General features: G+C 40.0%; 1 protein-coding gene across 2 annotated transcripts in view; it reads left to right on the plus strand.

Moving 5' to 3' along the window:
- Nucleotides 1–13,061, plus strand: part of OPTN (optineurin) — a 53,377-nt gene that overhangs the window by 32,641 nt on the left and 7,675 nt on the right. For both annotated transcript variants that reach the window (XM_036254719.1, XM_036254710.1), the window contains 2 exons: nucleotides 1,274–1,432; nucleotides 12,028–12,158. In XM_036254719.1, the coding sequence (XP_036110612.1) occupies nucleotides 1,274–1,432; nucleotides 12,028–12,158 (290 nt within the window). The remainder of the gene's footprint in view (nucleotides 1–1,273; nucleotides 1,433–12,027; nucleotides 12,159–13,061) is intronic.

The following is a 13,061-nucleotide window of genomic DNA, read 5'->3' on the forward strand; positions in this document are numbered from 1 at the left end:
TGTTGGTCTTTAAGTCTGGTTTCAAAGGTATTCAGTTTATAATTGATTTCTTGTGCTAAGTGCTTATAACTTCTGATGTTCTATGTGTGTACAAGCATACCTCAGAGATATTTTTGGTTCAGTTTCAGACTACTGCAATAAAGCAAGTCACTTGAATTTTTTAGTTTCCAAGGGTATATAAAAGTTACGTTTACACTGTAGTTTAAGTGTACAGTAGCATTATGTTTTTAAAAATGTATATACTTTAATTTAAAAAATACTTTATTACTAAAAAATGCTAACCATCTTCTGAGCCTTTAACAAGTTATAATTTCTTTGCTGGCTCAATTTGTGAAAAACACAGTATTTACAAAGCACAGTAAAGCCAAGTGCAATAAAACGAGGTATGCCTGTGTAATGTGCTTTGTGAACAAAGGTAGCACCGATGTCCTACAGTCAGAAAGTAAACTTCCAGCATTTATCACGGTGGGTGGGTTTGTAGGAGGACTAAGAGCGTGGGCTCCTCTGTGCATAGTAAGACTGCTGGCTGGGGCTGGGGAGGCCATCTACTGAATGGAACTATTACAAGGCTAGCTTGCCTGTTGTCTGAACTTGAGACCCTAGACTTATTGGGCTGCAACTTAAATTAGTAATAATGCCATGCATGGTATGGTCATTGTAATACCAGAGATAGATATGTGAGGTGACAAATGTGTTAACTAAACTGATGGGAGGAATCCTTTCACAATGTACATATATCAAATCATCATGCTGTACATTTTAAATAGCTTACAATTTTATTTGTCACTTTTACTTAAGTAAAGTTGGAATAAATAAAGATGATGGACGCTTTGAATTAGAAGGCGTCTTTGAGTTTATATCCTTATAAATATACTTTTTGTTTTTCATTTATTTTTTAATAGATTATTGTTCCTCTCCAAGACCTAGCACATTTTTAATTTAAACAGTTTTCCTTTTTCCACTGACTTCACAAAGTAAGAGTGATATGAATGAAAAAGTAGCAGTATTAACAAGTTACAACCTCACTGAGATCGGGATTAGTTATAATTTCCCTTATTTTAGTGTTTTCTTTTATTATTATTATTATTTTAAATTGGGAAAGTATTATTTGCAAGCCATAAGTTAAGTGAATACAACTTTTCAAGTAAGTTATCATTGCTTATTAACAAAACAGCTTAGAGACAATCATTTAAAAAAAATAAAACTTTAATATTTTACTAAAATAGATTGAATTATTTGAAGCTCATTTCTAGAATAAACTTGTGTTTTACAGTCAGAAAAAGAGGATAAGGTAGTGCTGCAGGAACTAAATGAAAAATTGGAACTGGCAGAGAAAGCCCTGGCTTCCAAGCAGCTTCAAATGGATGAGATGAAGCAGACAATTGCCAAGCAGGAGGAGGACCTGGAAACCATGACAGTGCTTAGGGCGCAGGTAAGCTGCATTTTGAAACATGAGCTAAGTGAAACCAACCCTACTTATATTCTCAAATGGAAAAGTAATGGTATTTAAAATATGTATTTTTTATTTTGTATTATTTCCATCAATATTTTTAAAACTTCTTTTTTTAAATCCTCACCTGAGGATATTTTTTTCCCATTCGTTTTCAGATAGAGTGGGTTGGAGGAGGAAGAGAGAGAAACATCAGTGTGAGAGAGACACATCAATTGGCTGCCTCCTGCATGATCCTGACCAGGGCTGGGGACCAAATCACAACTGAATTACGTGCCCTTGATGGGAATCAAACCTGTGATTCTTTGGTCCACAGGCTGAACCTCCAGCTGCTGAGCCAAACCCACCAGGGCTCATTTTCATACAAATTCTAGAAATTACTTTACATTTTACACACACACAGAAAAGTCTACTGGGGTTTTTATTGGAATTATATTAAATACATATCAATAATTTAGGAGATAACTGATACCTTTATAACATTGACTCTTCCAAAACATGAATATGGTATATCCTCTTTAATTCTACTCAGTAATATTTTTAATCTTCTTAGTAGAGGTTTTTTCTTTTATTAGATTATTCCTAGATATTTTATATTTCAATGATACTATTATAAATAGCATCTTTTTAAAAAACTTCATTTTCTAAGGGTTTCTGTTATATAGAAACACAGTTGATTTTCATATACTGACTTTGTATGCAATAAACTTGCTCAACTCACATTTTAATTCTAATATTTCTGAATTTTGGGGGACTTTGTACATTAATGATATCATTTGAATAATGAGTGTCGTGTGTGTGTGTATGTGTGTTTCCATTCTAGTCTTTTACTTTTGTTTCTTTTTCTTGCCTTGTCACACTGGCTGGGACCCCAGTATAATGTTGTATAACTATGGAGATGGCAGACAGTCTTGCCTTGCTCCTAGTCTCAGAGGCTGTGCTTTCAACATTTCACTGTTAAGTTTGTGATGTTTGCTATAGGCTTTTTGTAGATATCACTTATCAGATTTACAAAATTTCCTTCTATTCTTGTTTGCCAAAATTTTTTATTTCGAGAAGTTAATTTTCATGTAAGAAATGTTTTTTCTCGCCCTGGCCGGTTTGGCTCAGCGGTTAGAGCGTCGACCTGCAGTCCTGAGAGGCCCGCGTTGGTTCCCGCTAAGGGCGCGTACCTCGGTTGCAGTTTGTCCCCGGCCCTGGTTGGTCGTGCGGGTGGCAGCCACTCGATGTGTCCCTTTCACATCATGTTTTTCTCTCTCTCTCTCTCTCTCTCTGTTCCTGTCTCTCCCTCCCACTCTACCAGAACTAAAAAGGAAAAATGTCCTCGGGTGAGGATAAAAAAAAGAAATGTTTTTTCTCTATATAATGATATAATTAGGTAATTATATGCTTTTCCCTTTAATTACTAATGTGGTGAATCACATTGATTTCTTAAATATTAAACTGCATTCCTTCTCTGTATATATTGCCAAATTTGGTTTGCTCATATTTTGCTTAGGATTTTTATATCAATATCCTTAAGTAAGATTGGCCTGGAATTTTCTTTTTGCTTGTCAGATTTTGATATCAGAGTTACGCTGGCCTTATAAAATCAAGTTAAGACACATTTCCTCTTTAATTTATCTCTGAAAGAATTTGTGTACAATTGGCTTGTCATGACTGTTTTGGCCTACTCTGGTTACTGGTGGGTGGAATACCTGGAGAAGAGTTTATGAGTGAGAATGTATCCTGCCTGAGATTTTAAAAATCACAAAAAAGGGTGAAAAACCTTTTTCTTTCTAAGTAACTAAAGATATATCTTAGAGGTGGTTTTAGGATTATTAGGTACTAAAATTTTTTTTTTTTTTTTTTTTTTTAATCCTCACCCGAGGATATTTTTCCATTTTTTATACAGATAGAGTGGGAGGGAGAGAGAGGAAGGGAGAGAGAGAGAAAAACATCGACGTGAAGGGACACATTGAGTGGCTGCCACCCGCACGACCAACCAGGGCCGGGGACAAACTGCAACCGAAGTACGTGCCCTTAGCGGGAACCGAACCCGGGTCTCTCTGGACCGCAGGTCGACGCTTTAACCACTGAGCCAAACTGGCCAGGGCAGGTACTAAAATATTTTTATTTTTGAATTACATAAACTGTACTACTCATTATGAAATAGAATTTTTAGACTATAGAGAAATGTATAAAGTAGAAAGTGGAACTCCAGCTACCCTAAATTGCATTTTGGTGAGGGTGTAGTAAATTTCTTATGTTTTTATTTATTTGTTTGCTTAATTAAAAATGGGGGTCACACTATTTATCCCTTTTGTACTACAACATTTTTATTCATGATACATCTTGGACGTATCTTCTTGTTGTTACTCACAGCCATGTGTTATTTTTTTTTTTTTTTTCAAATCTTTATTGTTGGATGTAAAATGTATTACAGATGTTCCACATTTTTCCCCCATTGACCCCCTCCTCCCCACTCCCGCCCCCTCCCACCTTTTCCCACACTATTGTCTGTGTCCATTGGTTATGCATATAAGTTCTTTGGTTTATTTCTTCCCACCCCCCCCAACCCCCTTTCCCTTTGAGGTTTCTCAGTCTAGCAATGAATTTGTGCTTCTTAATCCCTTCACCTTTTTCACCCATTCCCCCAACCCCCTTCCCAACTGGCAACCAACAAAATGTTCTCTGTATCTATGAGAATGTTTCTGTTCTACCTGTTCATTTTGTTTGTAGATTCCATTGTTGATAGATATGTATGCATTGCCATTTTGTTTGTTCATACATTTTATCTTTTTCCTCAAAAAGACCCTTCATCATTTCATATAATAATGGTTTGGTAGTGATGAACTCCTTTAACTTTTTCTTGTCTGGGAAAGTTTTTATATGTCCATCGATTCTAAATGACAGCTTTGCAGGATAGAGTAATCTTGGTTGTAGGTTCTTGGTTTTCATCACTCTGAATATTTCTTGCCACTCCCTTCTGCCTGCAAAGTTTCTTTTGAGAAATCAGCTGACAGCCTAATGGGAACTCCCTTGTAGGTAACTAGCTGCCTTTCTCTTGCTGCTTTTAAGATTCTCTCTTTGTCTTGAACCTTTTGCATTTTGATGATGATGTGTCTTGGTGTGTGCCTCTTGGGGTTCATCTTGTTTTGACTCTCTTGTGCTTCCTGGACTTATATGTCTGTTTCCTTCACCAAGTTAGGAAAGTTTTCTGCCATTATTGTTTCAAACAGGTTTTCGATTTCTTGTTCTCTCTCTTCTCCTTCGGGCACCCCCAAGATGTGAATGTTGGCACGCTTGAAGTTGTCCCAGAGGCTCCTTACACTATCCTCATTTTTTTGGATTCTTTTTTCTTTTTGCTGTTCTGATTGGGGATTTTTTGCTTCTTTATATTCCAAATCGATGGTTTGCTCCTTGGATTTACATACTCTATTATTGAAGCTGTGTAAATTATTCTTTATTTCAGTTAATGCCTCCTTCAATTCTAACTGTGTATCCATGATTTCTAACTGGTCCTTTTTTACGCTCTTGAGGCCCTCCCTAAGTTCACTGAGATTCTCACTAAGTTCAATGAGCATCCTTATAAGCAGTATTTTGAACTCAGTATCTGTTAGGTTGCTTATCTCCCTTTCGCTTAGTTCTTTTATTGGGGTTTTGTTCTGTTCTTTCATTTGGGACCTGTTTCTTTGTCTCCTCATTTTGGCTGCCTCCCTGTGTTTGTTTCTGTGTATTACTTAATGAGAGGTATGGGGCTCGCTGAGACCCGATGCTGCTCATTAGAAAGAATTTAGGAAAAACTTGAAGCAGGATCCAAGACCGGCCAATCCTATGGTTAAGCAAGTGGCAACAGCTTGGGTGGGCCTGAAAGTTGTGTGGGGCGGGGCGGGGCCTCAGAGAGTCAGCAGGGCGGGGCTACCAGTGTGAGCCAGGTTGCTGGGGTCCCAGTTATGGCTTCTGTCTGCCGCCCCCGGGAAGGGCTCACCAAAGGAACAAAGGCCTCTTACAGCACGTTTGTCCCCGTGGACGCCCCTCGAGCTGCCTCCCCTCCGAGCTTAGAGGGAGAGAGTCCGATAAGTCCGCGCGCGGGCCCTTTAGGGAGCTGCCTGGGGCTCCAGCTGCTTCAGCTTCCCTGAGCCTCAGTTTCTGCTGGTTTTTCCAGCCAGAAGTTATGGGACTTCTCTTCCTGGCACTGGAACCCTGAGCGGGGCACCTGGTGTGGGACGGGGACCCCTCAGTCCTCAGGAAGGACCTTCCCAGCCACGGGAGCCTCCTGATTTTTATCCGCCACACGTGGGTGTGGGACCAGCCCGTCGCGCCACCGCGCCGCCGCCCCTCCTACCAGTCTGGATGTGGCTGCTTTTTTTTTTTAATTCCGTAGTTGTAGGACTTCCATTCAGCTTGATTTCAGGCGGTTTTGAATGATGGTTGTTCTGTAGTTTAGTTGTAACTTTGATGTGGTTGTGGGAGAATGCAATACCGCGTTTACCTACCCGCCATCTTGACCGGAAGTCCACAGCAATCATTTCTGGGTTTCCCTCATGTGTTATTTTTTAATGGCTGCGTAGTGTTCCAAAATGTGCACTACCATGAAAAATTTAACCAGTCCTCTCTTGATAGACATGTAGGTTGTGCCAGTATTTTTGCTATTATAAACAATGCTGAACTAAACATTCTTGTGTATCTTTGTGCACTTGTGGAATCTTTAGTAAGATATAGAAGTGGAATGGTTGGGTCATTGGGTATGCCTGTTTTTAAGTTAAATAAGTATTACCAAGTTATTTTCCAAAAATGCACAACCAAAATTACTATCTCATCCAAAGTAGATGAGAGATCCTATTTCCCCACATGCTTGCATCATTCTTTAAAACGTTCCCAACCTGAATAACAGATTTTTTTTTTAATCCTCAGCAAGGATATTTCTCAATATTTTGTTGAGATAGAGTGGGAGGAAGAGAGAGAGAGAGAAACATCGACGTGAAAGGGACACATTGAGTGGTTGCCACCCACACGACCCAACCAGGGCCGGGGACAAACTGCAACCGAGGTACATGTCCTTAGCGGGAACCGAACCCGGGTCTCTCTGGACCGCAGACCGACGATCTAACCGCTGAGCCAAACTGGCCAGGGCACAGATTATTTTTAATATAACAATGTTAACAGTTTATTATTCCCTATATACTCATTACCAGCTGCCCAGAGTGGCTGACTCAGTGAAATTTGAAGGTGGTAGAATGGACTTAGGGGCTTTAATTTTATTTCTGCAGGAACAGAATCTCAACCTGAGGTTTTTATAGTGTTTCCTTTGTTTGGGCACCTCATGATACTGTAGTCATTACTTCTGCCACATTCTGTACATAGATATTTGTTTTGCTTTGATGAATATTGTTGTTCACGCATTCAACAAGTCTCTTTTTGAGCACCTGTAATATGTCAGGTACTGTTCTCACTGCTGGAGATATAGCAATGGACAAAACAAAGACCCAATTCTTACTGGCTCAAACCTAAATTCATGACTCTAACTTGAATTTAGGTCTAACTCAGAAAAGCCCATGATCTATCAATGATACCTTAACATTTTGGATTACTCGCAAATGGCAGGAACTCCCTTATATAGATCTCTTCATTACATGCTTTCTTTTTGTAGCTACAATTGTGATAGAATATTTAAATTTTTATTAATTTCACTTTTAAAAGTAATGGATTAAAATTTATATCCTAGAATCCCTAAATTTAAAAAGAAAAAAAACCTAATTTTTAAATATAACAAGTTAAAAACTTGTATGAAAATAATGTTCAATTCATTATTAAGCAGTTCACTTTTACTTGATAAATTTTGTAACTGAAGAAATTGCTATCATGACATAGTATTTATCTATTTCTAGGTAACAAATTACTCTCCAAACTTAGCAGCTAAAACTGTAAGCACTTGTTATCTCACACACTTTCTATGGGCCAGGAATGTAGGAGCAGCTTAAGCAGGGTGATTCTAGCTTAGGGTTTCTTATGAGGCTATAGTCAAGAAGGAAGATCCATTTCCAAGATGGTTCACTCACATGGCTGTGGTTAGAAGGCCTTAGTTCCTCACCATGTGTGCCTCTCTGTATGGCTGCTTCAGCACTTCATGATGGCAGCTAGCTTCCCCCAGAGCAAGTGATTCAGGAGAGAACAAGGCAGAAGCCATAGTGTCTTTTATGACCTAGTCTCAGAAGCCACACACCATCACTTCTGCAGTATCCTAGTGGTTACACAGGTTGGCTCTATACATTGTGGGAGGGGAGTACAAGAGATTATGAATAACAAGAGGTGAGGATCACTGGCATCATCTTGGAGGCTGGCTACCACTGTGGGAAGTGATATGGCATATGGAAGAGTACATGGTATATGGGTTTCAATCTGGTTTGACCTCTTAACTAATTTCCCCAAGATAAGAGCTATTAAACTTGTAATATGAAATGAGTATAGCAATTTTACATCCCCAGGATTTTTTAAACTAAATCTTTATTGTTGAGAGTATTAAGATGTCTCCCTCTTTTTCCCAAATTGCCCCTTTCCTTCCGGTTCCCCTCCTGTCCCAGGCTTTCATCACCCTATTGTCTGCGTCCCTCGGTAATGCATATATGCATGTAAGTTCTTTGGCTAATCTCTTCCCATCACCTCCTTCTCTCTGAGGTTTGTCTGTTCCATGTTTCCATGCCTCTTTCTATTTTATTCATCAGTTTTATTTTATTCATTTGATTTCACATGTAAGTGATATCATGCGATACCTCTCTTTCTCTGACTGTCTTATTTTGCTTAGCATAATACTCTCTGGGCCCCTCCATGCTGTCTCAAAGGGCAATATATACTTCTTTTTTACAGTTGCATCGTATTTTATTGTGTATATGCACCACAGCTTTTTTTATCCACTCATCTACTGATGGGCACTTGGGCTATTTCCATATCTTAGCTACTTTGAATAATGCTGCTATGAACATAGGGGTGTATATTCTATTCTGTTCTTTCTGATTGGTGTTTCAGGATTCTTAAGATATATTCCTAGGAGTACGATTACTGGGTCAAATCAATTTTTAATATTTTGGGTTTTTTTAATCCTCACTTGAGGATATTTTTCCACTTATCTTCAGATAGAGTGTAGGGAGGGAGAGAAAGAGAGAGAGAGAGAGAGAAACTTGGATGTGAGTGACACATTGACAGGTGGCCGAACCGCAACCAAGGTTTGTAATCTTGACCAGAATTGATGCTCTAACCACTGACCAACACCGGCCAGAGCAATTTTTAATTTTTTAAAATAGTGTTTTCCAGCCAGGCCGGTGTGGCTTAGTGGATTGAACATCATCTCATGGACTGAGAGGTCCTGGTTCAATTCCCGGGTTTTGGGCTCAATCCCCAGTAGGGGGTGTGCAGGAGGCAGCCAGTCGATGTTTCTCTTTCACATCAGTGTTTCTATCTCTTTCTCCCTTCTTCTCTCTCTAAAAAAATCAATGAAAATATATATTTTTTAAAATGGGTGGATTTTGTTGAATGCTTTTTCTGTATTTACTGATATGATCATGTGATTTTTATCTTTCATTTTGTTTATGTGATATATCACATTTATTGGTTTGTGAATATTGTATCAGCCTTACATCCCTGGTATAAATCCCACTTAGTCATGGTATATAATCTTTTTAATATATTGCTGGATCCTGTTGGCTAATATTTTGTTGAGGATTTTAGCATCTATGTTCATCAGGGATATTGGCCTGTAGTTCTCTTTCTTTGTAGTGTCTTTGTCTGGTTTTTGAATTAGGATAATGCTGGGCTAGTAGAAAGAACTTGGAAGTGTTCCTTCCTCTTGGATTTTTTAGAATAGTTTGAGGAGAATTGGTGTTCTTTGAATGTTTGGTAAAACTCCCCTGTGAAGCCATCTGAACCAGGGCTTTTGTTTGCTGGGAGTTTTTTTTACTACTGCTTCAATTTCATCAGTTATTATCATCTTATTCGGGTTTTCTGCTTCTTCCTTTTGATCTAGTGTGTCATTTAGGGTCACTGTTTCCTTGTTGATTTTTTAAAGATCTATCCAGTGATATCAGTGGGGTGTTAAAGTCCCTTACTATGATTGTATTACTGTTGATCTCTTCCTTAGAGTCCTCCAGAAGCTTTTTTAAAAATATATTTTGGTGCTCCTGCACTGGGTGCATATATGTTGACCAGGTTTATATCCTCTTGTTGTATTGATTCCTTTAGTATTATGAAGTGGCCTTGATTGTCTCTTGTTATGGCCTTTCTTTTTTTTTTTTTTTATCCTCACCCGAGGACATTTTTCCATTTTTTTTTTTTTTTGTTCAGGTAGAGTGGGAGGGAGAGAGAGGAACAGAGAGAGAGAGAGAGAGAGAAACATCGATGTGAAAGAACACATCGAGTGGCTGCCACCCGCACAACCCACCAGGGCCGGGGACAAACTGCAACTGAGGTACGCGCCCTTAGCGGGAACCGAACCCGGGTCTCTCAGGACCGCAGGCCGACGCTCTAACCGCTGAGCCAAACCGGCCAGGGCATGGCCTTTCTTTTGATGTCTATTTTGTCAGATATGACTATTGCTATCCCAGCTTTTTTTATCATTTCCATTTGCATAGAAAAAAATTTTTCATCCCTTCACTTTCATTCTGTGTGAGTCTTTTCTTCTGAGGTAGGTCTTATAGACAGCATATATATGGGTCATGTTTTCTTATTCAGTCAGCTACCCTATGCCTTTTTTGTGGTTGTTGTTGTGTTAAACCTTGCCCAAGGATATTTTTCCATTGATTTTTAGATACAGTAGAAGGAAGGGAGAGAGAGAGGAAGAGAGAGAGAGAGAGAGAGAAACATTGATGTGAGAGAGACATATCAGTTGCTTGCTTCCCTCACAACTCTGACCAAGGCCGGGGATCACACCCAAGACCCTTCAGTCCATGGGCCAATGCTGTAACTGCTAAGCCAAACTGGCCAGGGCTACCCTGTGTCTTTTTTTTTTTTTATTCTCACCTGAGGACATTTTTCCATTTTTTGTTCAGATAGAGTGGGAAGAGAGAGAGAGAAACATCGACGTGAAAGGGACACACTGATTGGCTGCCACCTGCACAACCAGGGCTGGGGACAAACTGCAACCGAGATATGCACTCTTAGTGGGAACCGAACCGGGGCCTCCCTGGACTGCAGGCCGATGCTCTAACTGCTGAGCCAAACTGGCCAGGGCTCCCCTGTGTCTTTTGATTGGAGCATTTAAACCATTTACATTTAAGGTTATTATTGATAGGTAACAGCTTTTTGGGGGGGCATTATTTGTGAGTCCACGACTTTCTGGTCAACCTTGCACTACTCTGCAATCTCATATTTCTCTTTTTCTGTGTCCAAAATCTCACCCTCCTGGTGTCTGGGCTTGTGCAGCTTCTTCTTAAAGTAAGTATCAGTGAGATATTTGGGGATTTTCACACCACTGATGTCAATTTTGGTGAAGGTGTTAATGACAAATTTCTGATGTGTTCTACGTAGAGGAACTTGTTTAAGAGACAGCGGTCCAGTCACAAGTAGCAAACCACTGCTCAGCTGCTTCAGGAAAACTACCCTCTTGCCTCTGTGGCATCCAGTGAGGATTATCGGAATGGTCCTGGGAGTGATGCTAGTCTGCAGTCTTCTTACATGCTGACTGAAGAGTTCCTTGCCATGGTTCAACAGCTTTCAAGGCACATCTTCATTAGGATAGTATCTAGGCATTTTGCGAAGTTTAACCACTCAGGTACCACGATTCTTGTCGCCACCAACTGGTTTTGTGACAGTAGCAAGAACTTTCTCTTGTTTTTCTTTTCAATCCTGGATTTAGCCACTGAATACTTCCTCTTGTACATGGCCTTTCGGGAATACAAGCTGACCAGGAATATCTGCCAATTCCTTTGACTAGGACAGGCTTTTGGCTGCAGTGGACTTCCCCTTCTTAGGTGTCTTGGCCTTGAGGCTTCTCTTCTTAACCTTGCTACCAGCATCAGCCTTCTTGGCACCAGGTTTCTTCTTCGTATGCAGCTTCTCAGTTTTTTCACCTGCCATCTTGTAAGATGGGAAAGAGAACTGAGGTCCTGGCTTCCGGTCTATAAGTAATCATGGGAAGGGCCCCAAGATTTCTGATGAAGTGAAATAAGATAGTCAACATAGAACTTTGCATATATTTAGAATTCAATAAATAGCATCTGTTTTGTTTTTTTAAATTTAAGGCCAGCCTTCATAAATATACCAGTAAATAAACCATTTACTATATTAAGCTAATCCTGAATATAATTTTTAAAAAAGAGACCAGAGAATTTTACTGAATTGATGGTATATACAGTATTTAAACCACCTATATCAGTGTAATTGCTGGGTTCTAATTGTTTAAAGTGCACACACATACACAACTTGTGTCTTCTACTTGAAGGTAATTGGAAAGTCACGGTCACTATACTGGTTTCTATCAGGAACATGTACCTGTCATTTAGAAGGCATATCACAGGCTACAGCACTACCTCTTCACCTCAACAGGTGAGCTGTAGAGAATCTACATCATCTAGATAGTAACTGCTGTCTCTTTCTTCCTCTAACAGATGGAGGTTTACTGTTCAGATTTTCATGCTGAAAGAGCAGCAAGAGAGAAGATTCATGAAGAAAAGGAACAACTGGCACTGCAGCTGGCAATTTTGCTGAAAGACAATAATGTTTTTGAAGATGGAGGCAGGTAAGGTGAGGGGAAGACTTAGAGCACATTTCATTGCAGGATCTGGCAAAGATAGTTCCTAATATGAGCTCTAAGAATCTCTGGGTACACTTCACTTGACTGGGTTCCTATACTTAGTTTGACTTACAAGGCTTGGCAGTATTTTGGGGAAACCTGATCAAGTTCTTTGCTTTTCTATTAGCTGTGAAAACAGGACAGTTTTAAAGTCATAGCTTGCCACTGTCATGAATGAAAAAGTCCTATCACTTCAAATAATTTTGTAAGCCCTGGCCGGTTTGGTTCAGCAGTTGGAGCGTCCGCCTGCGGTCCGGAGAGACCCGGGTTCAGTTCCCGCTAAGGGCATGTGCCTTGCTTGCAGTTTGTCCCGGCCCTGGTTGGTCGTGCGGGTGGCAGCCACTCGATGTGTCCCTTTCATGTCGATGTTTCCCTCTCTCTCTCTCTTCCTCTCTCTCCCTCCCACTCTATCTGTACAAAAAATGGAAAAACGTCCTCGGGTGAGGACAAAAATAAAAAAATAATAATAATTTTGTAATATATCGTAAAAGAAAATGCTGTTAAAATTACTTCTGTCCTGCCCGGCCAGTGTGACTCTGGTTGAGGGTAGACCCATGCACCAAGAGGTCACTGGTTCGATTCCTAGTCAGGACATATACCCAGGTTGTGGGCCCGATCCCCAGTGGAGGGCATGCAGGAGGCAGCCAGTCAGTGTTCTCTCTCATTAATGTTTCCATCTCCCTCTCCCTCTCTCTTCCTCTCTAAAAATCAATTTAAAAAAATTTTTTTAATGTTTTAAAATTGCTTCTGTCCTTTAAATTTTCATTTTGAGCCCTGGCCGGTTTGGCTCAGCGGTTAGAGCGTCGGCCTGCGGTCTGAAGAGACCCGGGTTCGGTTCCCGCTAAGGGC

This window comes from Molossus molossus, unplaced genomic scaffold (genome assembly GCF_014108415.1).
Source record: "Molossus molossus isolate mMolMol1 unplaced genomic scaffold, mMolMol1.p scaffold_m16_p_1, whole genome shotgun sequence".
NCBI lineage: Eukaryota > Metazoa > Chordata > Mammalia > Chiroptera > Molossidae > Molossus > Molossus molossus.